The sequence below is a fragment of the Rhopilema esculentum genome, chromosome 18 (assembly GCF_057945365.1).
Source record: "Rhopilema esculentum isolate cy_ngs chromosome 18, ASM5794536v1, whole genome shotgun sequence".
In the NCBI taxonomy this organism is placed as follows: domain Eukaryota; kingdom Metazoa; phylum Cnidaria; class Scyphozoa; order Rhizostomeae; family Rhizostomatidae; genus Rhopilema; species Rhopilema esculentum.
In genome coordinates this window covers 6,600,725-6,625,543 of record NC_142832.1, presented here as the reverse complement: position 1 = coordinate 6,625,543, position 24,819 = coordinate 6,600,725, and the positions used below count along the sequence as shown (strand labels likewise).

Here is a 24,819-nt window from a genome sequence, read left to right as displayed (position 1 = left end):
AATTTTGCGAGGGCGCTATCTATCCAAGAAAGAAGACCTAGGCCAGTCAGAATTTTATTGCTTTTAAATCGTATATAAGTCGAAAAACTAACTGATACCCATCGGTTCAAGATCATGAAACTGACTTTTTGAATATGACCTTTTATTTGACAACTAGTATTGAATTGGCAACGGTCAATGAGGTGAATAGAACACACCTCATGGCAACGGTAAACTTTAAGCACTGCATTTACAAGATAGTTTGAAAACTCGAACAAAAATTCCATTTTAGGACTTCAAAACAAATCTGTTAAAATTGCTCTTTTCCAACACAGATCTCGTTAGCTCAAACTAACAAATTCTTTTTCAAACTATTTTTTGCTGACTCTTTTAAACGAATTTGCCAAATTCTGTGCTAAATTTTTCAAACGATTTCAGCACTTTTAAGTTTCTTGAATTCTGGGGCTTACAGAAAAGGATGATGAAATAGAAAACTACCTGTAATGCGATTTCCTTTATTTGTAACCAGATAATGTTGAAACTTCAATACAATTTGTTAACTATTTAGTTATGTTGAATCAACGTAGTATTTATGATTGCATAACTTCAGAATAAGCATCTGAAAATGTTTTAAATATTGTGAGCTAGTACTGTTAGTCGTTTGAACTACTTAGCAGCAATGGTTTTCTCTGTAAAACTTTTTTATAAAAAAAATCAATGAACTCAAATTACATTAGATACCCGCTAAAAAGGTGTTGGAAGCACGTGTATAGAATTAATAAACAATAAGGTAATCATGGTGACGAAATTTAGAGCCCAGGCTCTACGCGTTTGTTTAAATGATTTAATAAAGAGAATTGGTGGGTGCGTGTGTTGGTGCGAGATTCACAAAAGTTTAGTCATATGCATAAATAGCTATGCAAAATAGTAGTATTTGAAAAACCAAATTCCACTGTGCTATTTAGCTCAAAATTCTCAACAGTAGGAAAATCGAATATAAAATCTGTGGGGAAAATCCGCCCTTTATAATACTTTCAAGAGTTTTTGGGGACCTATTATAGGCGGTTCAAAAGCCGGAAAATCGTGCGAAAACCAGCCAAAAGACGCGGCCGCGATAGCGAAATGTGCACTGACACAAAAAGGAAACCACTCGCTAATAATAGAAGGGAAACATTGCTGAAAATAACTGTGTACCAAGCTTTATGGCTCTCACTCCCTGTCTCACAAACATGCGTCGATCCAAACCCTATTTGTCATCTATTGGTTGTTGAATTTTGTCCAAATCCTAACAGCCATAAACAGTTGCCAATTGACACAGAAAGGTGCAAGACGCATCCTATGCAGAAGCCGCAATCCGCAGAAAACCCCATCGCCAAAGCCGTAGGCCACACGTAGGAATAAGGTTGCGGCCGCGCAGCTGCAAACTTTTAATAGGCCCTCACTTTTCAATAAGAGAAATGAAACGGTGGTCAATTTTTCTCGTATCATAATGCAAAGTAAGAAATTGTCGGGTCATCTATTCTATATGTTTACTAGTAAACAGCTTAGTAAGATCGATAAAATCAATTAGTGTACATCTGTAAAGGCAGCTACTGACCAATCTTTCGCCAACTGTCTACAATTTGTTTTTCGTCGTGTAAATGATCCAGAAAAAGCTTAAACGATTTTACGGACCTTTCTGTTAAATCCAAAACATAATTGTTTTGTGAAAACCCTTGTCTCGTCATAGTATGAAAGCCCAGTACCACACACTGTAGCAAACGACCTATGACAAAATAATACAAACAGCCGAACTCGCTTTCGGTCAGTTCACACTCTGATAAGTAACCAGATAAAACAATCCCACAATCTTCTATCGGGTTGCCTCTCCTGGTGCCATTATGAGCCATGCAGTTAGCGATTTCACTTAGACGATATGAATGAATCAGATCACCAAAGTCTATCAATCCAGAGATCCTCGATCCATTGTCTTCGCTTGGTATGATTATGTTATTTTCACTGATATCAGAATGAATCATTTGCGTTGGCAAAGAAGATTTGAATGGCGTTATTGCATTGTTAAATTTCTGAAGAAAAGACCCAATGCTCCTCCTTAGCTGCATACCTGGCACTGCGTTCAGATATTTTTCAGTGCCAAGAACATCCAAGTATTTGATATCGAATACCGACCACTTCCTCTCCAATGCTGTACACGTAAAATGCTGGGGGTAAAGATGAAAAAAAGAAGAAATGAAACATGAAAAAATTTAAAGGTGAATTCTTGATAAAACCATCTAGAAATTCTACAGGTAAAAAAATTGATTACAAAGTGATTACAAAGATCCTTTGAAAGCGCCAGCAGTGCCTAAGGTTCAAGTTTTTGGTTCACTCAAGTTTTTAGTGTTTTGTCATAGAATGCGTCTTTCCACAACAAGACAACATATTGAAAAAGCCTTCTCGATAACCCACCAACAGAAGATAAGATTGGGTACGGTTACTGGATTCCCTGGAAATGACAGCCACTGGACTATACTCAGTTGGAGATGTCAAACAAAAGAGGCAAACAAAACCATACATTTTTCGTCTGTTTACAGCTGCCGCTTTTAGTTGGGTTTGTAGAGAATTACTAAGGCTGATGCTCTTTCTTCCATGAGGATTGACTCAGTCACCTTTTTGTGTATCACATCTTTCAATTTAAAAGGCTAAATTGTTTCAAGATATTAGGGAACTTTTACCTGAAGTGCAGATGAAACCTTGGCAGCTAGCTTTCCAGCCTCGTGTAGCAATTCGTTGGTTGGAATGGTCCTGCCCAAAACGACTCCTTCAATGTATGTGAGGAGCCTAGACAATTTGGAGAAACTGTATAAAGCCACGGAATTGTTATATCTCTAGTGTTTGGTTTCGATAATCAAGAGATTGTTAAAATAAAAATTTTACTATTCAATTTTCAATGAATGTTCAATGCAAAGCTCATCATGTTTCGACAAAAGTGGAGAAGCAATTTCGAATTCAAGCGGATGTTAAGATAAAAACTACTGTTATAAAGTTGTCCTTTCTCTTCTTGTCTTTCAGCGCAAATGCAATGAAGACACTTCGATGAAGCTTGCCTGAGAAACGAGAAGGAAACGGAGAACTTTTCAACATATGGCGCCCAACGTGGGGCAGGACGCTGGAAAATGCCCTCTTTGAAACAATTTTTTTACTGATCTTTGAATTCCTTTTTCTATGTTAAAAAGATCTGTAGCCCTTTTGATAGGTGGTTCACGCTTCTCCCAAAAAACTGTAGGGAAATTTGACAAAGGCACATTTGATCTAAAGAAAGACTGTTTTTTATTCAGTGCCTACAAGTTTTGTTTACTTTCAGGGGAAAATCATAAGCCACAAACGGAGTAACTACCATTGCCTAATTATTTATTGATATTTTGACGTGAATGTCTCAAAGAAACTCTAAAACGTTCCTGCTGAATGGATGTCACCTGAAATTTCCTTTCAAGCTAATAGGAAACCCTCCGCACCATCGGTCACGACCCCCCGGAATACTAACCAGACTACAAGAAATGAAACGGATAGCCCTGTAATAAAAATGGGGGGAGGGGGTGACAAAATTGCGTCGTGTTGCCAAATGATATATTCTTCCAATGGAAATATATTTTGGAATGCTGCAGCTAAGATCGACACCAATCTGAATAACGAAATTTATACCTGATATAATGAGGGACTTGCACTATATTTCTTTTTTTGTCTTCACTTGCAGATTCGCGGTCCAAAAGACCTTCTTTAATAGCTAATTCTTCAGCTGCATTGATAAATTCATCAGCTAAACACGATCTCTTGGTTGGAACACAAACCAACTTCTTGTATGTCCCATTGGTCGTTTTTTGCGGCATTGGTATATCGACATGCTTTCCAATTGCTCCGTGCAGGTACATTATGCATTCGTCTGTGCCATCTAGCGTAGATTCACCTCTAAAGAATGTCTCATTCGCGTTCACCACCTTCAACACATATCTGTAGTAAAATATTGATATATGGTCTACAAAATCAGATAGACCTTGAATCAGTGGCGGTGCCACAGGGCTTTGGCTACCCCCAACTTGTAAGACTATGATCTACCACATCCCTCTTCCAAAAATTGATAAAATGTATGGAGCATCTAGACGGTAGAAGCAGGTTTCTACATTGGAAAAATACGCCCAAATAAAACTCAGGGTCTTGTTTAGAAAAGTCTCTAGACTTCTTTGTGATAAATTTTTCCCTTCAGATTTGACAATAAGGAACATAATTTTAGATTACACTTAAGTTATCATGATGCTAGTTTTTCTGATTTGAGTTTGTGATAACAATACTTTTATAAGGGATTTGACCATGATTAGCGACAAAAGATGAACAATTTTATCCTGGACGTTTTTTGGCATCAAATCCTGTGACAGAAAAAATTAATATTTTAATACAACAAAATACGTTAACAATATGAAGATGTCAAAATGCCACCACAACCCAGGATGATTCTCCTTCGACATCAGCATCTGAATTCTCTGACTATGAGGAGACATAAAACATGAATGATAAACATGCTAAATATCTTATCACGAAACTGTTCAGGCATCCCCAGTAACGAATCCTTGGAACGTAATCATTAAGCGTGAGCATTTATTAGCTACCACTAAGTTTGATAATGTTAGATACTCATATGAAAGCAGTTTAGGTTGATTGCAAGTTGTTACCAAAATTTTTATCATAAATGGTTTTGATTCTACCGACATTGCTATCGTTTATGGTAAACAAACAAAAAATCAGCATAGCTGGTCACTCGAGCCTTTACTCTTCTTGATCAATCAGTTTCGATACCTCATAATCCCTCCTCAACGATTGGGTGTTTCTAGAAATCTTTTTTATTGTAAGTACCCCCTCCCCCTAGTTAAACGTCTAAAATTTTTGAATTTGGTCTTTCCCCTTCCCTTTTTTACTTCGTTAGTATAGCGTCCCTTCAGAAAAATAAATTTCGTCTATATCATTTGAAATTTGCTTATATATGATTTCGCTAACTCCATTGACAAAATCTTTGGCATGTACTTTGAATTTTCCTTAATTTAAACCATCGCTAGTACTCGATATTCTTAAAAAATTATTTACATTCTAATGAATGAATAAAATGAATAAATTTGGTTAGAACAGGCAAAGAAAGATAATTTCACTTTTCTTTTGAAATCTATTCTTTAAAGACTCGTTGCTAACAATGGGCCTTTGCGAGCGTGGCGACGGTCCAAACAATGGCAGTAATTTTCTACGGATTAATCAAAATTGATTTTAGACAGTCTAAAAATGCATTATGGGATGCTTACGTAGCGCAATGGCTCATTGTTAGCAATGAGGCTTTAAAAAAGTTTCCATGACGCATTTTGATACGTAGACCGATTAAGCTGCTATGGCAACCAAATCATTGTCGTCATTTCAGCACCAAAGAAATTATCTCTTGTCACGAGTCAATGATATTTTCTGAATATGAATCATCACCTTACATAAATCTGTACTTTCTCGATGGAAGTACTTCGTCTCTTTCGGAAAAAGCTTCCAAAATTGGTTGGAACCATTAATCAAATTATGGTTATTCTTTAATCAAAGTAAATAGATATGCAGAAATAATTGTACCTTTTCGATATGTTCCTGTCTCTCGGATTATTTGTCACAGCTTTTGCAGTTGCAGTCCTTACAACTGTTACCTCCGGGAAGGAAAGCTTTCCCGAAATGCAATAATTTCTATCTAAATAGGCACAAAGTTCTTCGATTGGGTCTGCAGAATCCACATTTAGGCCAAAGACATCTCCAGCAAGCTGTTTTACCATTTCCATGGAAAGCGTCGGTCGCAGGGCAAATCTATTATATCCAGATTCAGACTGAGTCATTTTTGTATTCTCAAACGACAAATGATCAGAAAACTTATTGCTGAATCCTTGTTTACACAAAATCAGCACTGTAAACAAACAATGACGTTCTCCCTGCAAGCTTCAGTGCACTACTTTGCCAACATTGTTTCTGGACAAAAACAATGATACACGGCTCGTTCTCCTGACAGGACGTAAACATCGGGGAGCTCAATGGAGGAGCTAGACTCACTGATCAATAGAACACTTGAAAAATTGCGAAAGTGGTAGTCTCGTTGTACAATACGCTGTTGTAACAAACAAACAACTTGAGTTTGTCGCTAGTGCTTTTGGAAATCGTAAAGGGCAAATTAAGTGCTTCAAAACAACAAAACATAGTAGTGGAAATATTTTTGTTTGCCAAAAAGTGGGGAGCATGGCTCCTTCGGCCCCCTGGTGGCGTGTGCCCTGCAGGGAAACACGAAATCAACAATCAAAATATAGTTTAATAGCAAAGGGCTGTCACACGAGCTGAGCTGTTTTTTAAAAGGATTATTTGGTTTTTCGAAAGGGGAACCTTGTTTTAATGGGGCGAAAAGTACTCGTTTTAAAACCTTTTCATCGGGCTGGACTTTGACATTTGTCATATGAATAAAATTAGGTAAAATGCCCCTTTGCAGCTTACTAAGTTGCCCTTTTTTGCCAACTGCATAACCAAAAGTTAAATGCTTAGCTTAAGTGCTATACGAAATGAGCAAAGACTTCGTATAGCTGCTCACGAGACGTGTCCTGGGGTTGGGGTCAAACCCGTTTGTATAGCTTTATACTTTTATGATTTTATGAGTTGGAACTATCAGTATTGTTCGAATGTATGCAAGAATACGAAATACGCAAAACCGAAGGAACTCTCACGAAATTGCAGAAGATCACTCTTGAACGTTGGAACTCTCTATGCAAAGTTGAATTCCACCAAAGACAAAGACAAAGTGAACGGACAGACAAGTAACACTTATCGTATTACATTTTTGTCATAGATATTAAGATACATATTCATTTTTTCCTTATTCGATATTTATATACAGTCCTCTTTGAACAATTTCTCGTACCTAACCTAACTCTGCTACCCTAGGTGGAAATACCAAAAGAATTTCCCTACCTAGGCCTGATATTGAACCTAAGCAGGGGTAATATTCTTAACAATCTCATAACCAGGCCCGAGAGTGGTTGGCAAATTACCCTAGGGCCTCAAGGTTTAGGTGACTTCAAAAAGTAATGACTTTAAGATTAGTATACTTATAATGAATATATAATGAAATCCATAATTAATTCATATTTCAAACTACCGAAGTAAAGTATTTCGAAATTGTCAAATGTTCCATTCCTATCCCCAACGTAGAAAATTTTTTAAGGAGATGTCAGAACACATTGGACCGACTCACATACAAAATGGACTGAGTCTTCAAAAACCAAACTTTGCAGATAAAAATATTGAAAATTTATAAAGAATATGTTCAGGAATAGCCAAAAGGCCTCGTACTTAGGTAAAAGTTGGGAATTGATTCTCTTTGGAACTGTGGTGATCATTTGGTACTTTTGAGAGGAATCTAAGGACACTGGATGAGAAATCTATCTTTGTTTTGCTCAACTTGTTTTCAGGGAACAAATAAAGAAACTCGAAAAACATACATGTATCAAAACTTATAGTCTGAAGTCTTTTGCGTAGAGGGTACAACCTGAAGGGGCCAGTCTTCGTCTAATTTGTTTAAAATAAGAATAACCTCGCGGGAAACATGTCTAGCCTCAGATGAAAAAATTGAAAAATGAACAATATCTGTTTAGAGATTTGAAAATTTAGAAGACAGATTTTATCAGCGAATCATTCCTGCCACTTAAATGGTTTACAAAACTGTTGTTTAGTTGTATTAGAAAGAATTCATAGTATGAAGATGTGGAACAATTAATGTAGATAAAAGCACTATGAAGCTATCTGGTGTTTCGTCTATTTTGTTGAGATAATATAAGCCAAAACTATTTGCGGTAGATTCTATGCTATTGGAATTTTTACTAATCTAAGTATGAAAAGCCGCCTCTTCTTTTAAGCGCCTCCTTTGAGAAAATACCCCGAAAAAGTTTGAAAAATTTGAAAAAGCCACTCAGACGTAATATGGTATCCTAAAGCTCTACATATCAAAAGTCACTTGAGTCAATGCTGTTATCAAATAGATAATTCTAACCCAACATTAAAAGTATTTGTATTCAGTTATTTTATTCAGTATTCAATGTATTCAGTTATTTTGTTATTTCATATTGGGAACCAAAGTTATTTTATATTTCAAAACTAAAAAACCTAAATAGTTAAATTTTCTCCCCGAAAACCTATATGTATTATATGTAATTACAGTAATTATATATTTGTAGTATTGCATAAGAATTCTTAAAACAATTACTTTGAAGGCAATAGAATTTAAAGTGTCTCAAACTTAAACATTTACATGAACTTGCAGCCAGTATTCAATTAATTTGTCAACTCTTTCCTCGTATTCTAAGAACATTCCAAGAACTTTCCAACCAGTTTGTGACGTTGTTAACAAATATTCGTTACCAGGATCCAAAGAGTATTGATAATTCCCCATAGTAAGGGACTGTGCCAGTCTCCCAATAACACCGTAATATAACACTTTCAATTCAAGATCTGTTAAGGGCTTCTTTGACAAATACCCGGACAGTACGAGGCCAACATCCTTTAGGCAGTCATTTGGCCTAAGCAAGCTCATGTAGGCCATACATATTGCAATTTCACATACACGAAACGAGTAAGTGACTTCACCAAAATCTATCAAACCAACAATCGTTGCTTTTGAGTCGATCATTTCGGTGATTACATTGCTTGCATTGATGTCCGCGTGAATCGTTTGTTTGGGTAAATTCTCTGCAACTGAAAGGAAATTATTTTGAAACAACTGAAAACACTTCATGACCATACCATGGTTTTCTTTGTTCATTATGGCATCGAGATACTGCGGTGAATTCAGCCAAAGAAGGTTCTTCAAATCCCATATATCTCTTTTTTCTATAAGGATTGGATGGGAAAATCCCTAAAATATAAAAATTGGTAAAACCTTACCAACAAAATAAAATTTACATAGACTGGTAATTCACCATCTAAAAGGAAGACAGCAGATTTAACCAGTTTTTGCTCCAAAATATGTGGCAAACGACAAATATTGATGATTCAGAGAGAGCTATAAAGGTTTATCCAATCATGCATACTCGGGTCACAAACAAAAAAAACATTGACATTTTAATCTTACTAACCATATTGAGAAAAAGAGACTAACCTCTAATGCTTTGCATACTGTTGCAGCCAAATCTCCGACCTGAATAAGTAGTTTGTCTTCGATTTCAAAATCCTTCATAGTCTTCCCTTCCACAAAAGAAAGTAACCTAAATTATGGAACAAACAATGTTGATGTTGGTCATTGAAAATATTTGGAATTTTACGTTGCTTTTCTGACAAACCATTTTTACTCATATACAGGAGCGTATCTAACGGGTATTTAGTCAGTGAAATCGCCGGACAGTAAAAATAATGGAGAATCGATGATGATTTCATTTTTAATTGTGAAATGATTTCAACTATGAATATATGTAACTATGAATGATTTAAATTGCAAAAAATAGCTGTTCAGGGTACTGTAATACTCCATATAATTCTTCCCGAGAGAAACCCTATGGGTCTGATTAGCCAAGTACACCTTCTTTAAATAGCTTATATATTCTAAGTAAAATTTATTTTTTCCTAAAATATATATGTATATAAAATTTCGATCAAGAAGAAACAGAATCACAAATAAAAGAGAAAGAAAATAACAAGAAAATAATGGAACACGCAATTTTTTGGGCCTAATAGGCATGACATTTACTGATAAACAATCAGCTGTGTTAGGTACTCAGAAGTCATTTCACTGCTTTGATTTGATTTGATTTATTATTCAAATTCTACTACAATAATAATTGTTAACAAAATACTGATACTAAAAATATATAAAAATAAAACAACAACCCAATGCAACTAGATGTAGTAGTAGAATTCTTAAGGAGGTGCTCTCAAAGTAGATAAACCAACGAGATGAGAGCCCCCTCCCCTGTCGTCTATCAGAACCATAAACCCAAAGGTGATGCAAAATTGCTAGCTTAAATAATAAAATTTGTTAAACGTATCGAATAAAAATTTCATTTAGGCATTCACATAGCAATTGGCAAGTGATGTTTTAGATTCTTTTTGAATCAAAGTCTTGAGGTAGAGTCTCGAATGTCAGCTGATAGGTCATTCCAGAGTTTCGCTCCAATATATCGAATGGACTTTAAGCCAAACTGAAGCGTTTTTTTTATCGAGATAGATATCTCCTCGGAAAGACTGCTTTGTTTCATAGTGATGGACTGAAATATTTAGTGGGAATAAATTGTTAAAGCAACTCTGTGTTAGTTTGTTTATTGATTCAAAAACAAATGTTAATAACCTGAGTTTGAGTTTGTCATGAAGTCTGAGTAGCTTCAGACTTCTAAAGATCGGTGTTGAATGGGAAAAGGCCTTTTCATGTGAAATTGCTCTAACAGCTCTTTTTTGCAGTTTGAAAATAGGGTCAACGTATGAGGCAAATGTTTGACCCTAAACAATGATACCGTACTGCAGAAATGACATAAATAGAGAATTGTAGAGGCATATTAAAGAATCAGTTGGTAAAAAATGTTTGATTTGAAAAAAACTCCGCATGTTCTTGCCAGTTTTTTGGAGAGTTCACTTAGATGAACTTTCCAACTAAGATGTTCACCCAGAAGAAGTCCCAAAAATCTTACATGATTTACCCTGGTGATATATTTGTTGACCAATTTTAATTAAGATGTCGGATGGAATAGTTTTGCTGGAAAAGTTGAAAATTATGTAATTAGTTTTTCTTATATTCAATGAAAGTCTTTTAGCATCAAGCCATTTTTGCACATTCTTAAGTCAGTATTTACGTTTCTAACAAGATCATATACTGATTTGGATTCGTAATAAATGTTTGTATCATCTGCAAAAAGGTAAAAGTCATTGATAAAAATTAAAAAAGCAACGCTCCTAGTACAGATCCCTGTGGCACACCACATGTGATTTTTAGTTATTCAGAATGTACGCCATTGACTAACCCAAGGTTGAAGTCAAGTGCTTGCTATGTTTGTTATCAGTCTCTCATCTGAAGAATTGCTCTTCGCCAGTTAGTTCTAAAGCTTATTGATATGAGACATAAATTGGATAGCTCATACCTGATATAGTGTTTTATCACAAGTTTGATTTCAGAGTTTCTACCAACAACAGCCTTCCACACGCTGTCTCCTTCAATTTGCTTCTTAGCAATCTTTTCAGCAAAAGATGCATCCCGTTCAGCAATGTATTCTAATGGAACCTCAAGTTCTTTTAATTCTGCAAAATTTCCATTTCTACTTAAAATGTCAATAGGAAAGTTGTAAGGGCTGTTGCCTGAAAAAAGGGGAAACTGTCACAGAAAAACATAAGAAGATTAAGTGCCTCAAAGAAAATTTGTTTTTAGGATAAGTGCCTCAAAGTGGTGGGCTTGTAATGACTTGAGCATAGCCCCAATGACCTTTATTGACAAAGTTATGACGACTTTATCCAGCTTTGCTTTCCCTAGCATTAAATTCTGGAATGTGGCATCCAAAATGTGAAGTCTTCTGTATTGTCCAACTAATGGGAAAATAAATCGAAATGCGGTAGGACATAGTGTATTAAAAAATGGTTAAAACCCTTTTCTAGTATCTATTTTTCTATGCATATTCATCTAACGTTTGAGGATGCACAAGCTGGAATACAGGTTCTGGCTGCCCAGTTACATAGAAATAAGGGAGAATATCAAAGATCACTCTAAATCAAGGGCTCCGACTCAGGTATGAAAGTGGAGGGATCAAGGGAAAATCCAACACCCATAACAAAAGGTTTGGAAAAATGCTCTATGGCTTTCTAAAAATGTGGGGGGCCATGGTCCCCCAACCTTTGTCGGAGGCCCAGTAAATGTAGAATAGAATAAAGTTTTGCCCTAAAATATCAAACTGACCCCCATTTGTCTATGTGCCAAGTGAATCCTCCCCCCTCCCCATGAACTTGGGTTGTGAGATCTCTGTGGCTCTATGGAGCTAGTAAGTGGACATAATTCCGTTTTAGAATTACATTATACTCTCGTTAAGGGCACCCCGGATAAGCAGGACGCCCGATATGTAGTACAGATTTTCCCGATCTCTTGAACTTGCTTCCCCTTTTACAAGCATCCGGATAAGTAGGACGCCTGCTAAGTAGTAAACTTTTGCTCGGTCCCTTGAGTGTCCCACTAAACGAGAGTATACTGTAGTTCGGTTTTTTAGCATTTGGTGGGTTGCTGTAAGTCTTGGTAAATAAAGGTTCACTTTGTAAGGTCATTTTTCAAGTAGGGGTATGGGTAGATTAGTTACCAAGTAAATTTTAGGAATACAAGCTCGCCACTTCTGATTTTCAAACAGACATCTTTGATTATAATATGAAACCACGCTTCAATTGGAAACAATAGAAATAGAAAACAAGCTACGCTAGAATAAGAAAGCAAGCAAACCTTGCAACAATATGAAAAGAAGCCTTCAAATTGACAAGGCCACCGAGATGGGGGCGAATCACCCCAGAGCCTCGAGGTCCATAGGCCTCATAAAGTAATAGATTCCGTTCTAAAATGAAATTAACTAACAGTAAAAGAATTATGCCTAAAAATAGTAAAGCGTTTTGAACAAAAGCAAGAAAATAAATGAATTTAAATTAATCTTAAGGGCATGGTTTGCATAATATTTCTGTTTGCTTAGCTCACAGGAGCCACGTCTTTAGTTTTACCCTAGGGCCTCCAAAACCTCTCGGCTGCCCTGCAGATTGACAGCCGCAACTATCGCACTATTTGAAACCCCGGAGGGTAGGGGGGGGGGGGGGGTTACTCCCATTAAGTCCTGACATGGGTGTTCAGTCGATGTTAAGGTCTTACCAAATAGCTCAGTTTCGATAATAACACTTCCACTTGGGGGTATTTCGAGTAGTTGCTATCTCTTAGAGGGACTTGCGATTTTTCACTGAAAATTAAAAATACAAGCCAATAGCGAAGAAATTTTTCAAAATAATACCAGGCGGGCACAAAGAAATGGATGCTAGCAAGGTCATAGCTTATGCTAACATTTGAGGGTTGTTGTAAAAAAAGACAAACATTTGAGAGTAGTTTTTTAACACTTTAGCTTTGGCCCTCTTGGAACCTTTGGAGTATCCCCCTGGTGTATGAAACAACCCCGCAGAGTGAAACTTTACTAGCAAAGGATAGACCGATCCCATTATTACGTCACAGGTGTTGCCACAGGCAATGCATTCTGGTACTTGGTAGTTGTAGCTACCACTTGCCGTTGCTATCCACCTTGTGTTTCGCACTGCTTCACCGCGTTATCAAATGAAAGTTTTTTATGCCGAAATCATAAACGAAAATATTGAAACCATCCGTTTTCTTTGGCTTCTATCGTCTCCTCCGCAGTAAAGATATGTCCTTGCGAAGTACGAATGCTTTCCGGGTTAACAAAAATAGACTTTGGGAAAGTCTATTAACATACGCTATTGTCTGGGGCCCTCTTCCTTTTGAAATTGAACGGTTTTCAAACTTTGGTGTTTCAAGACAATAAGAAGCTCGATCCAGTCTTTTTTATAGATCAGTGGATACGGAATGTACGGTTTCCGGCTAGTAATATACGCACCCAGGGGGGGACTCCCATTATGACCTGACAGTGAGGGCCAACATTAAAATTTAAAAAAAATTTCCCTCAAATGGTTGTATTTTTTAAAAATTGCACCCAAATGGTAGCACAAGAACCGAAATTATGTCCTTGGTAGCAACCATTTCTTTGTGCTCCCCTGATCCTTCTTTGACAAATTTCTTCACAATTGACTGTTGTTGATTCGGGAAAGATAAAATCTTGTTTATTATCTATAATAAATCACAAGCTAAACGAAGCAGTTGAGTTATAATCGAAACTGGCCATTTGGTAAGACCCTAAACCAGATTGGACCCCTTGTCAGGCCTGAATGGGAGTACCCCCGGGTATGCGCCATGTGCGAGGGGAATACCACGTTTTCCCTCTGTGTAATGCTGAAAACCCACTCCGGAAAATGATCCGCGGATCGGATCAGGTCGAAACGGATTGAAAAAAAAGTTGAAATCATTTCAACTTTTTGTTAACCGTTCCGGTACAGTAGTTTTCTTTTGATCAAAATCGAATTAGAGCTTTTTAAACAATAGAAAACTGCGTCATGAGGCAAGGATCCCGTGGAGATAAACGTCAGCGTGCATTCCAATTTGAAACGGTCCCTGGATCGAAGGGAACTGATCAGAACAACACGATCTGATCCGATCCGCGGACGGTTTTCCAGAGTGGGTTTTCGGCTTAATAGCTAGCATAAATCATTTTTGTTACCAAGGCTTTCCTGTATATGCTCCATAACGCCTATAGAAGCATCCAGAAAGTCTTTCGAATATGTTGTTTCTGTGCTCATTACTTTAAAAACGAATTTCCCAATAACTTCAGCTGACTGATTCGCCTTGAGTGAATCGTTGAAAATTTGTCCTTTTCCATCACCCCTTGTCGCGAAAGAATGCCCGTTGTCGGCAATGTTGCCTCTTACAAAGTAATTTCTATCTCTGTAGCTGTTTAGTTCTTTGATACACGATTCGTCTGTTACTGCCACTCCGAAAACTTCTTGTATATATTTAGAAACAGCCTTGACATCGAGTAACGGTCGGAATAAAAGCCGGCTCTTCTCACAGTCGTTCATCTTCGAAAATCTGGCCTTTTGAATCGTGATTCAAACAAATCAACGAACAACAACAAATCCAAACAACAAACAAATCAACAGGCTGAACAACAAACAAATCAACGAAGTGTGTTGCAGCGAGACAATCAACAACCACAACATGTTGTATTTTATCATTTTATGAGTAAAAATACGCGGTATACACTTCATTTCACGCTTATTTCAAACACCTCATTAAACCGTAAGCAATTAGTTTTAATTGCAAAAGATTTGTGTAAACGGGCATCATGGAAAAACCAGACCCTAGGACCCCTGGACCCCTAGGACCCTTAACCAATAACTATGAGAGACACGACTACTTCCGCACAGCTTGGCTCAACTGATGGCATACCGTAAAAACCAGGGGCGGATCTAGACGTTCACATCGTTCGCACATGCGACAGTCAACTTTTAAATAATATTAGGAATCTGTCTCAAAAGATTTTTCTCCTGAAAATCAAATTTCTCCAAGTTTAGCGCTTATTAGCAAATTTTCTATTTGTGTTTTGCATTTGCTCGTGGATAATTCTTCAGTTATATTTGTCAACTGAACATGGTGCAGGAGAGATGTCTTAAAAACACAAAGTATTATACTTCTCTGAAAAGAACTAATGCAACGCTGTGTTCGCTTTTTAACCTTGGCGTTATATTTCCTAAAAATTTCAACTACACCACTGTTTTACAAAACATGTCAAAATCGTTTTTCACTTCATAATTTGTTCAAGTGTTAGCATAATTTTTCCTTCAACATCATGCAAATACCTCATGATTGATAAAGGGTTTAGTGAAGGCTGTAGCAATATCTACGTAGATTCAGACCAAATGAAGTTTGTATAAAATTCATGAGCTTGTTTTGGTAACTGTTTCTTATCTGTTTTTATTTAGACTTTTTAGCTGTTTTTATTTTGACATGACCAGAACATGACGACGGAAAAGGTCTTGCAAAATTTTAGAAACAAGTTTAATAATGAAAAATGAACATAAGGATGTCAACAGGGGAACTATACTGCACATAGCTAAGTAGCTTTGCATGAGTGTAGACGAGGAAAGAAAGAATCCAGAGAAAGTCGTCTTGATATTGAAATATGCGCCTCTTCGGTGCCTGGGTAGTTGTCTTTTTTCGTTCACATCTGTTTCAGCGGGCTATTGGTGCCCCATTGAAAAGTTGGGTCGTTTTCGGTGCCCCCAGCTCCCTTTTCATTGAAGGGTAAATTCCCCCCGATCTCCTCGGAGTTACAGACAAGAAGTATCCTAACAAGTCTACAAAAAGGGTGGCTACTGCCTCACGGGACGATTTGCCGTCTAAAATAATGAAGAGTTCTAAAACATTTTTCTAAACTTTTTAATTTTAACCCGTTGAATCAATTGGCTCGATGCAATAAGATGCAATAAAAGTTTCTACTAGGAAAGGCTAAAATTGGGAAGAATGGGTCTTAATAAATTGGAAAACTGCAACATCAGTGGGCTCTGTCATAGGGAAACAGTATATTGTACAGAGATACAAGAGTGATAGCAAGGAAAGTCAGCAGAGCATGATAACAATTGATGTTATGCACCCAACTACAGTCAAGTTCTCTCTTGTGTTAACAAATCAGAGTGCGGCACGCTTCTTTATAACGACACTAGTGTGATTTGAATTTAAAGGAACGAAAAGAACAAGACGTGAAATAAATTTTCAAATATTTTATTAGCTTGTTACATATTCTGATTATATGAAATAAAACACATGTAGTCTCTTATTGCATAAGAACCCTTAAAACACTGACTTTCCTGGCAATAGAATTTAAAGTGTCTCAAACTTGTACATTTGCATGAACTTGCAGCCAATTTTCAACCAGCTCGTCAACTCTTTCCTCGTATTCTAAGAACATTCCAAGAACTTTCCAACCAGTTTGTGACGTTGTTAACAAATATTCGTTACCAGGATCCAAAGAGTATTGATAATTCCCCAAAGTAAGGGACTGTGCCAGTCTTCCAATAACACAGTAATACAACACTTTCAATTCAAGATCTGTTAAAGGCTCCTTTGACAAATACCCGGACAGTACGAGGCCAGCATCCTTCAGACAGTCATTTGGCCTAAGCAAGCTCATGTAGGCCATACAAATTGCAATTTCAAATACACGAAACGAGTAAGTGACTTCACCAAAATCTATCAAACCAACAATCGTTGCTTTTGAGTCGATCATTTCGGTGATTACATTGCTTGCATTGATGTCCGCGTGAATCGTTTGTTTGGGTAAATTCTCTGCGACTGAAAGGAAATTATCTTGAAACAACTGAAAACACTTCATGACCATACCATGGTTTTCCTTGATCTTTATGGCATCGAGATACTGCGGTGAATTCAGCCAAAGAAGGTTCTTCAAATCCCATATATCTCTCTTTTCTATAAGGATTGGGTGGGTAAATCCCTAAAATATAAAAATTGGTAAAACCTTACCAACAAAATAAAATTTACATAGACTGGCAATTCACTATCTGAAAAGGAGACAGCAGATTTAACCAGTTTTTGCTTCAAAATATGTGGCAAACGACAAATATTGATGATCCAGAGAGAGCTATAAAGGTTTATCCAATCATGCATACTCCGGTCGCAAACAAAAATACATTTACATTATAATCTTACTAACCATATTGAGAAAAAGAGACTAACCTCTAATGCATTGCATACTGTTGCAGCCAAATCTCCAACCTGAATAAGCAGTTTGTCTTCGATTTCAAAATCCCTCAGAGTCTTCCCTTCCACAAAAGAAAGTAACCTAAATTGAAGAACAAACATGTTGATGTTGGTCATTGAAAATATTTGGACTCTTACGTAGCTTTTCTGACAAACCATGTTTATTCATATACAGGAGTGTATATGATGGGTATTCTGTTGAGGTGTGACACTCCTAAACTTTCATAAGCGGGTCAATAAAACCTTAGTTGGTCTCAGTAAGATCCTTTTTTAGTCAGCGAAATCGCCTGGCAAGGAAAACAATGGGAGAATTGATGACAATTTTATGTTTTTTCTTGCTTTGAATGATTTTAATCGTGAGAAAAAGCTGTTCAGGGTAATTCTTCCCGAGACCCTACGGGTCTGATGAGCCAAGTTCACACGGCTTTTTTCAAATAGCTTACATATTTTAGAAATCCATATAATTGTCTTACGCTGAAAGCAAAACTCATTTTTCTTAATATATATATATATATATATACAAAATGTCGATCAAGAAGAAACAGCATCACGAAGAAAAAGAGAAAGAAAATAAGAAGAAAATAATCAGCTGTGTTAGATGCTCAGGCTCAAACCAGGCAGCAGCATAGGCATATAGCCTTTGAATGGGAAAGTTAAGCATCACTTCCTTCTGCTAGCTCACAGATGGCCCTTGGGCAAGGCCTAGCACCTGCTTACAGCCTCCCTGCTAAGGGTAACTAGTTAAACACTGGGAAGCAGCAGTGTGGGTCAGATACTTTGGCAGAAGATCATGCATATGCCAACGGCAAAGTTGTAAAGCGCTTAACAGGCTCTGGTGCAACTGGAGAGACGGCAAGCGCAACTCATCCTAGTTAGCAGGACACTGCGATGATGGAAAGAAAGTTGGGGTTTCTACCATCATTAGCTTTGCTCCAGAACACGGCATACAATATGAGTCTAAATGTGCAACATGGGATTTTCCCAGTATCTAGTAAAGCTTCTTAAAGTTTTATATAAGGGGCAAAAAGCAACAGTTTGAACTGGCCATGGCTTAGCGGACTGGTTTCGCATCGAGCAAGGTGTGAGGCAAGGATGCATTTTGTTACCCTTTCTCTTCAATATTTACTCGGAATCTATCACGAGGGAGGCACTGGATGGACTGATGTGGCACTACTGGCAGGATGTGCAGAAGAACTGCAAGAATGGTTGAAAAGAGTCTGTGAGGCAAGTAGAGTACGGGGATTGAAGTTGAATGTGGATAAGACAAAGGTAATGTTAATAGACAAACACCGAGGTGATGTTAATAGACAAACAACCAGGAAGATTTTGAAATCACCCTAGAAGAGGAGACGGTCAAAGTCGTAAAAGAACTTAATTACTTGGGTGCCCTCATTACCAACAGCCATGATTACATTAAAGAAACAAGAAGAAGAATAGCCATAGCCAAAATGCTACCATTTCTCTGAATAAGATATGGAAGGAAAAATCTATCAGTAAAAATACGAAGATAAAGCTGCTAAGATCAATAGTATTTCCAATTGCAACAAATGGATCTGAATGCTGGGCAATGAAAAAGGGTGATAGAGCTAGAATACAGTCATTTGAGCTGTGGGCTTACAGGTGATTGTTAAGAATCAGCTGGACGAAAAAGAGATCAAACAAAAGTGTGCGCGAAGAGATCGGGGAAACCAAAAGACTTGTAAATGAGATAGAACAACAGAAACTTCAATTCATGGGACACATTATGAGACACAGATCCATAGAAAATGACTTGCTGACAGGAATGGTATTTGGTAAAAGAACAAGAGGACGGCAGAGAACCAGAATGACAAAAACAATTAAAGAGAAGCTAGGACTGACTATGACTGAGGCCATTGGAACAGCCCAAAACAGAGAGAAATGGAAGAACATTGTGTATGCCGCCACAGCCGTTCGGGAAGCCGAATGTTCTGAACGATAGTAGCAGTATATGCTCAGAAAACATTTCATTAACCTAAGGTTACAGTCAAGTCACAGAATAGGAATTAGGCAGAAGGGGAACTCCTGCCTATCAGGTGAAGCTTGAAAAAACTAGTGCATGCGTTAACTTATACGAGGCTTAGCATGTATCCGTCGGGGAAATTTAAAAAAAGAATGAAATTAGACAACTTTATTTGAGACGAAATGCCCCATGATAGTGAACAAATTCAATTATGTATCATAATTCGTTTATATCTGATTAATGAATGATAATTTTGTCATGGCTAAGTTCGTCTAATGAAATCGAGGTTAAAGGGGAATTAAATGATTCTATTGTTGACGCAGGCTTCAAAAACAACAAAGGAACCGACGAGAGTTACCCTTCTGCCTATTTCCTATTCTGTGGTCACCTGTGTTTCTTGTCACCTGATAAAGTCTCTCATCTGAATAACTGTTCTAAAGCTTAGTGATATGAGACAGAAATTGGAAAGCTCATACCTGATATAGTGTTTTATCACAACTTTGATTCCAGAGTTTCTACCAACAACAGCCTTCCACACGCTATCTCCTTCAATTTGCTTCTTAGCAATCTTTTCAGCAAAAGATGCATCCCGTTCAGCAATGTATTCTAATGGAACCTCAAGTTCTTTTAATTCTGCAAAATTTCCATTTCTATTTGAAATGTTGGTAGGAATGTTGTAAGAGCTGTTGCCTGCAAAAAAAGGAAAACTGTTACAGAAAACCATAAGAAGATTAAGTGCCTCAAAGAAAATTTGTTTTTAGAATAAGTGCCTCAAAATGGTGGGCTTGTAACGACTTGAGCATAGTCCCAATGACCTTTATTGACAAAGTTATGACGATTTTATCCAGCTTTGCTTTCCCTAGCATTACATTCCAAAATGTGGCATCCAAAATGTGAAATCTACTGTATTGTTCAACTAATGGGAAAATAAATGGCCATCGAAATGCGGCAGGACACAGTGTATTTAAAAATGGTTAAAGGGCCTCTCCAGCCAAATTTTGCACTTGCATTTTATTGGCTAATCTAAAGGAGTTGGACCTTCTGATCACGACATCGTTATTTGTTTTTCGATATTTTTTACACTATGTGAGATATAAGCTCTTGCATTTCGATAATTGAATTGAATTAACCGACAAAAATTTTTCGGTTTGGTGACACTGTGACGCAATTTTAACGTCACTGTGCATTTTGTTAGTCTCGCCTCAAACCGAATCGAACGACGGCGATTCGCAAATTGAACACTGCAATTGTTGGTGCTCTCAGTTCTGTTCCACCGGCTTTTAGTTTGAGCATTTAGTTGTTCATCGTTTCTGGAAAACAACTTGAAGTGTCAATTTCGATTAATTATACACGAGGGAAGAGCTGGAACAGGAAGCCGTAGCTTTGTAGGCCTACACAGGTGATCAAAACAAAGTCGTCACACAGCATGGACACATTCCGACCCGCAGACTTAGAATAATTGTAAACATTTAATATTTTTCGATCCTAGAAAGCTTAAAAAGATGCAGATGCAATGGAAAATAATAGGCGAAATTCAAAGGATAATTATGTAAAAGATAAAAGACAGTGTAATTAAGTATCGATAAGTGAATGACATGACGTTACGTTAGAATAGCGGGATTGTGAAATTACGGCTTTGATCTATCGGAAATCGTCATTGTTACGGTTGACAGCCATAGAGTTCAAAGGTCAGTTTGCTACCCAGACTAAATGGCGGACGTTACCCGGGAATGGTTTGATTGATTGACAACACAATTTTGTTGTCACTTTTGAACTTGGAGGATAGATTAATGATAAATTAGTTACCAAGTAGATGTTAGGAATACAAGCTCGCTACTTCTGATTTTCAAACAGATATCTTTGATTACAATATGAAACCACGCTACAATAGAAACAATTCTACAATAGAAAAACAAGCTACGCTAGAATAAGAAAGCAAGCAAACTTTGCAACAATATGAAAAGAGCCTTCAAATTGACAAGGCCACCGAGATGGGGGCGAATCACCTCAGGGTCTCATAAAGTAATAGATTCCGTTCTAAAGTGAAATTAACTAACGGTAACAGAAAAGCAAGAAAATAAATGAATTTAGATAAATCTAAAGGGCATGGTCGAAAAAATTTCCTGTCCGCTTCGCTCACGGGGGCCACGTCTTCAATTTTAGCCTAGGGGCCGATTGACCGCCGCAACTATCGCACTATTCGAAACAACCCTATAAAGTGGAACTCTACTAACAAAGATGTGAAACAGCCCCATCAAGATAGGAAACAATGCCACTAACAAGCAAAAGTGTGTCCACCTCCTAACCCATAAATCTCAGACCCTTTTGACATGTGGGAGGCGATTGCCAAGTTTTCCCTCTGTATAACAGCTAGCATAAATCATTTCATTACCAAGGCTTTCCTGTGTATGCTTCATAACATCAATAGATGCATCCAAAAAGTCTTTCGAATATGTTGTTTCTGTGCTCATTACTTTAAAAATGTATCTCCCAGTACTCTGAGTTGACTGATTCGCCTTTGATAAATCGTTGAAAAATTGTCCTTTTCCATCACAAGAAGGCCCATTAATGGCAATGTTGCCTCTTACAAAGTAATTTCTATCTCTGTAGCTGTCTAGTTCTTTGATACACGTTACTGCCACTCCGAAAACTTCTTGCACATATTTTGAAACAGCCTTGACACCAAGGTACGGTCGGAGTATAAGCTGGCTTTTCTCACAGTCGTTCATCTTTGAAATCCTTGGCTATTAACTCGTGGTTCGGATTAACTTCTGTGTACATTATGTGAGAAGTCATCGGAGCGCAAAAAATACGAGGGGCAAATCACTCTAAAAAAAATCTCGTACACCTTTTGTGAAAATCCTATTGTTTTATCTGAAAATCCCCAGAAATCCTTTTGTTTTAGGAAAAATCTCGTACGCTATTTGCAAGAGTGAATCACCCCTCGAAAAAATATATGGCTTACCAAACTTACCAAACCGCGTAACAGTAGAGTAAAGAGTGCAGAGTAAGTGATGACGTCACAAAAATCAATTTTTAGAGTTTTACTATTTGACTATATTACACGAACAAGTGTTATGAAATAAAATACCTCTATATGTGCAAAAATGAGATATGGCCACATAAGCACAGGATTTGCGCCATCAATCTTTATGAGCCAGGCTAGAATAACTATAATTCGTTAGCCTGTAGAGTTTGCAAAAAGCTCAAATCAGCACTAAGTTCTAAAATTTTCTTATTTTGGCATCCAAATTCTGACGTTTTAGTACTAAGAGATTTTAGATGACGTCATATTTCGGTACTCCATCGAAAGTAGTTTGAGTAATGCGAAACAATGACTTCAACGAAGGCGAAATGAAACTTTTAGCGCTACAAGTTTTTTACAAAAAACTCAGATCAGCACTAAGTTCTAAAAGTTTTTTAATTTGGCATCCAAATTCTGGCTTGTTAGTACTAAAAGTTTCTAAGCTAGCTTCTTATTTTCAAACCTTGTATTGCCTTATTGTTCTGAAGTTTAGCATTTTTGGAAAAATATGAACGCAAATCCCATGCAGTTCAAATTTTGAAGAATGGTATATTTTCCAAAGAAAAATGAAAAAAATTAAGAATGGAAATTTTACAGTTTGTTAATTTTTTTGAGCGTGGTACTAAAGTTTCTTAAAATGCTGGCCATCCTATTACTGTTTCTTATAAGTCAGTTTCTTATGAATAAAAATACGTGTAGGGTACATCAACTATCGACAATCGGACGAGAAAATGTCAGCAATCTGGTAGTAAAATTTGATGAGGTTTTGGGAGTGCTCGATGACCAAGTTTCTGTTGCTGGCCGACCAAGATGAGGTTTTGGGAGTGCTCGATGACCAAGCTTCTGTTGCTGGCCGACCAATCTTAAGCTGGTGGTGTTGCTGTCATTGGCAATGGCTATGGTTCAAATCGGCAATCATATTCAAATATCTGTTTGACGGTAAACTACTTAATTTGACTTTTGGTAAGGAATACAAGTTTCCAGCATCTTCTTTCTCTTCTCTCTTGTTGCATCCAACTATCCAGCAATGAGACGGCATGACTTTGCGACTCTCTTTACCAGTGGCAGTTTTAAAGGGGTCCAGGGATATAATATAAAATAATAATAATAATGAATAATTTGGTTAAAGTTGGCGTACTAAATAGACGTCTAATAGCTATAAAGAAGCTAATTAAGGTCAACTATCTATAAAAAATTAGTATTAAATAAATATATGATACATTATTAAAATGTTTATGGTATAATGTTCTAAATAAAACCTAACCCAGCAATAAATATTTTACACAATCTACAGTCGCATTCTATAGGGTGTGCTCTTAATTCTTTTTTAAATGTTGCCAATGATTGGGACTCTCTTATATTGTGAGGTAGTGTTTGCCACAGTTTTTGACCTAAATATATCACAGTTTCTATACCATAAGAAGTTGTCCTGGCTTTTGGAATGCAAAGATTTTTTTAGTTCGCAAATCATAATGTACATTTCTTGTTTCAAAAATCTCACTCGTGAAACTAGGGTTCAGGTTACGTTTGGTTTTGTATATTTCTATCATCAAGTACTGTAGATTGCGTTGGTGAATCGATACTGCATTATCCAATGTCAGCACTGCTTTGTAGTCAGCATGACTGTCTTTATAAACAATTCTGAATGCTCTTTCGTGGATTTTATTCACTTTAAGATTCAGACATCTGTCATGGAACATCCAAATTAGGGAACAGTAGCTAAACTGAGCTTTTATGAAGCTGTTCATTAGAAGACGCAGTTGATCAGAACCCATAAATGGCGATACTCTAGTAAGAGCATGTAACACAAGGATCAGTCCTTGGGCCTCTTCTATTTAATTCATATATTTAATGATTTATTCTTAATGGTAACTGATACTGCAGTATGTAACTTTGCTGATGATACTACGATTCTCGCAGCTGACTGTAGATTGGATAAAGTTTTAGAACGGCTAGAAACTGATGCTCTTATTTTATCAAAATGGTTTCCAGAAAACTTTATGAAATTGAATGCAGGGAAATGTCATCTTATCACTTTTGGAACAAACCAAGATAACATTAAGATCAAAATCGGCGAGGCCATTGTTGAAGAAATCTCTGAAGAAAAACGGCTAGGGGTGATAATAGATAAAAATCTTAATTTTAAAAGTCACGTCTCAAATTTATGAAAAAGAGCCAGCAATCGGCGAGGCCAATGTTGAAGAAAGCTCTGAAGAAAAACGGCTAGGGGTGATAATAGATAAAAATCTTAATTTTAAAAGTCACGTCTCAAATTTATGAAAAAGAGCCAGCAATCGGCGAGGCCTGAAGAAAAACTGCTAGGGGTGATAAAGAAATCTTAATTTCAAAAGTCACGTCTCAATTTTGACTAATTTTGCATACCTGGAATTATTTCATGGTGATCCTTTATGTTATGTGGTT

At 37.0% G+C, this 24,819-nt stretch overlaps 3 protein-coding genes across 3 annotated transcripts; all 3 read right to left on the bottom strand.

Annotated features, from left to right (window-relative positions):
- Positions 1-51: 51 nt before the first annotated feature.
- On the bottom strand, positions 52-8,095 carry LOC135681036 (hydroxylysine kinase). The gene is made up of 4 exons (XM_065195300.2): positions 5,608-8,095; positions 3,661-3,966; positions 2,694-2,799; positions 52-2,180 (listed from the first exon to the last, which is right to left on the bottom strand). The coding sequence occupies exons 1-4, from the start codon at positions 5,859-5,861 to the stop codon at positions 1,569-1,571; spliced, it is 1,278 nt and encodes a 425-aa protein (XP_065051372.2). The 5' UTR covers positions 5,862-8,095; the 3' UTR covers positions 52-1,568.
- A 117-nt stretch (positions 8,096-8,212) lies between these two features.
- Positions 8,213-15,395, bottom strand: LOC135681035 (hydroxylysine kinase). The gene is made up of 4 exons (XM_065195299.2): positions 14,337-15,395; positions 11,124-11,337; positions 9,158-9,263; positions 8,213-8,914 (listed from the first exon to the last, which is right to left on the bottom strand). The coding sequence occupies exons 1-4, from the start codon at positions 14,692-14,694 to the stop codon at positions 8,300-8,302; spliced, it is 1,293 nt and encodes a 430-aa protein (XP_065051371.2). The 5' UTR covers positions 14,695-15,395; the 3' UTR covers positions 8,213-8,299.
- A 284-nt stretch (positions 15,396-15,679) lies between these two features.
- LOC135681037 (hydroxylysine kinase-like) lies at positions 15,680-22,293 on the bottom strand. The gene is made up of 4 exons (XM_065195301.2): positions 21,766-22,293; positions 19,850-20,063; positions 17,369-17,474; positions 15,680-17,126 (listed from the first exon to the last, which is right to left on the bottom strand). Exons 1-4 carry the CDS (start codon positions 22,100-22,102, stop codon positions 16,506-16,508), a joined length of 1,278 nt encoding a protein of 425 aa, XP_065051373.2. The 5' UTR covers positions 22,103-22,293; the 3' UTR covers positions 15,680-16,505.
- Between the last annotated feature and the right edge of the window lie 2,526 nt (positions 22,294-24,819).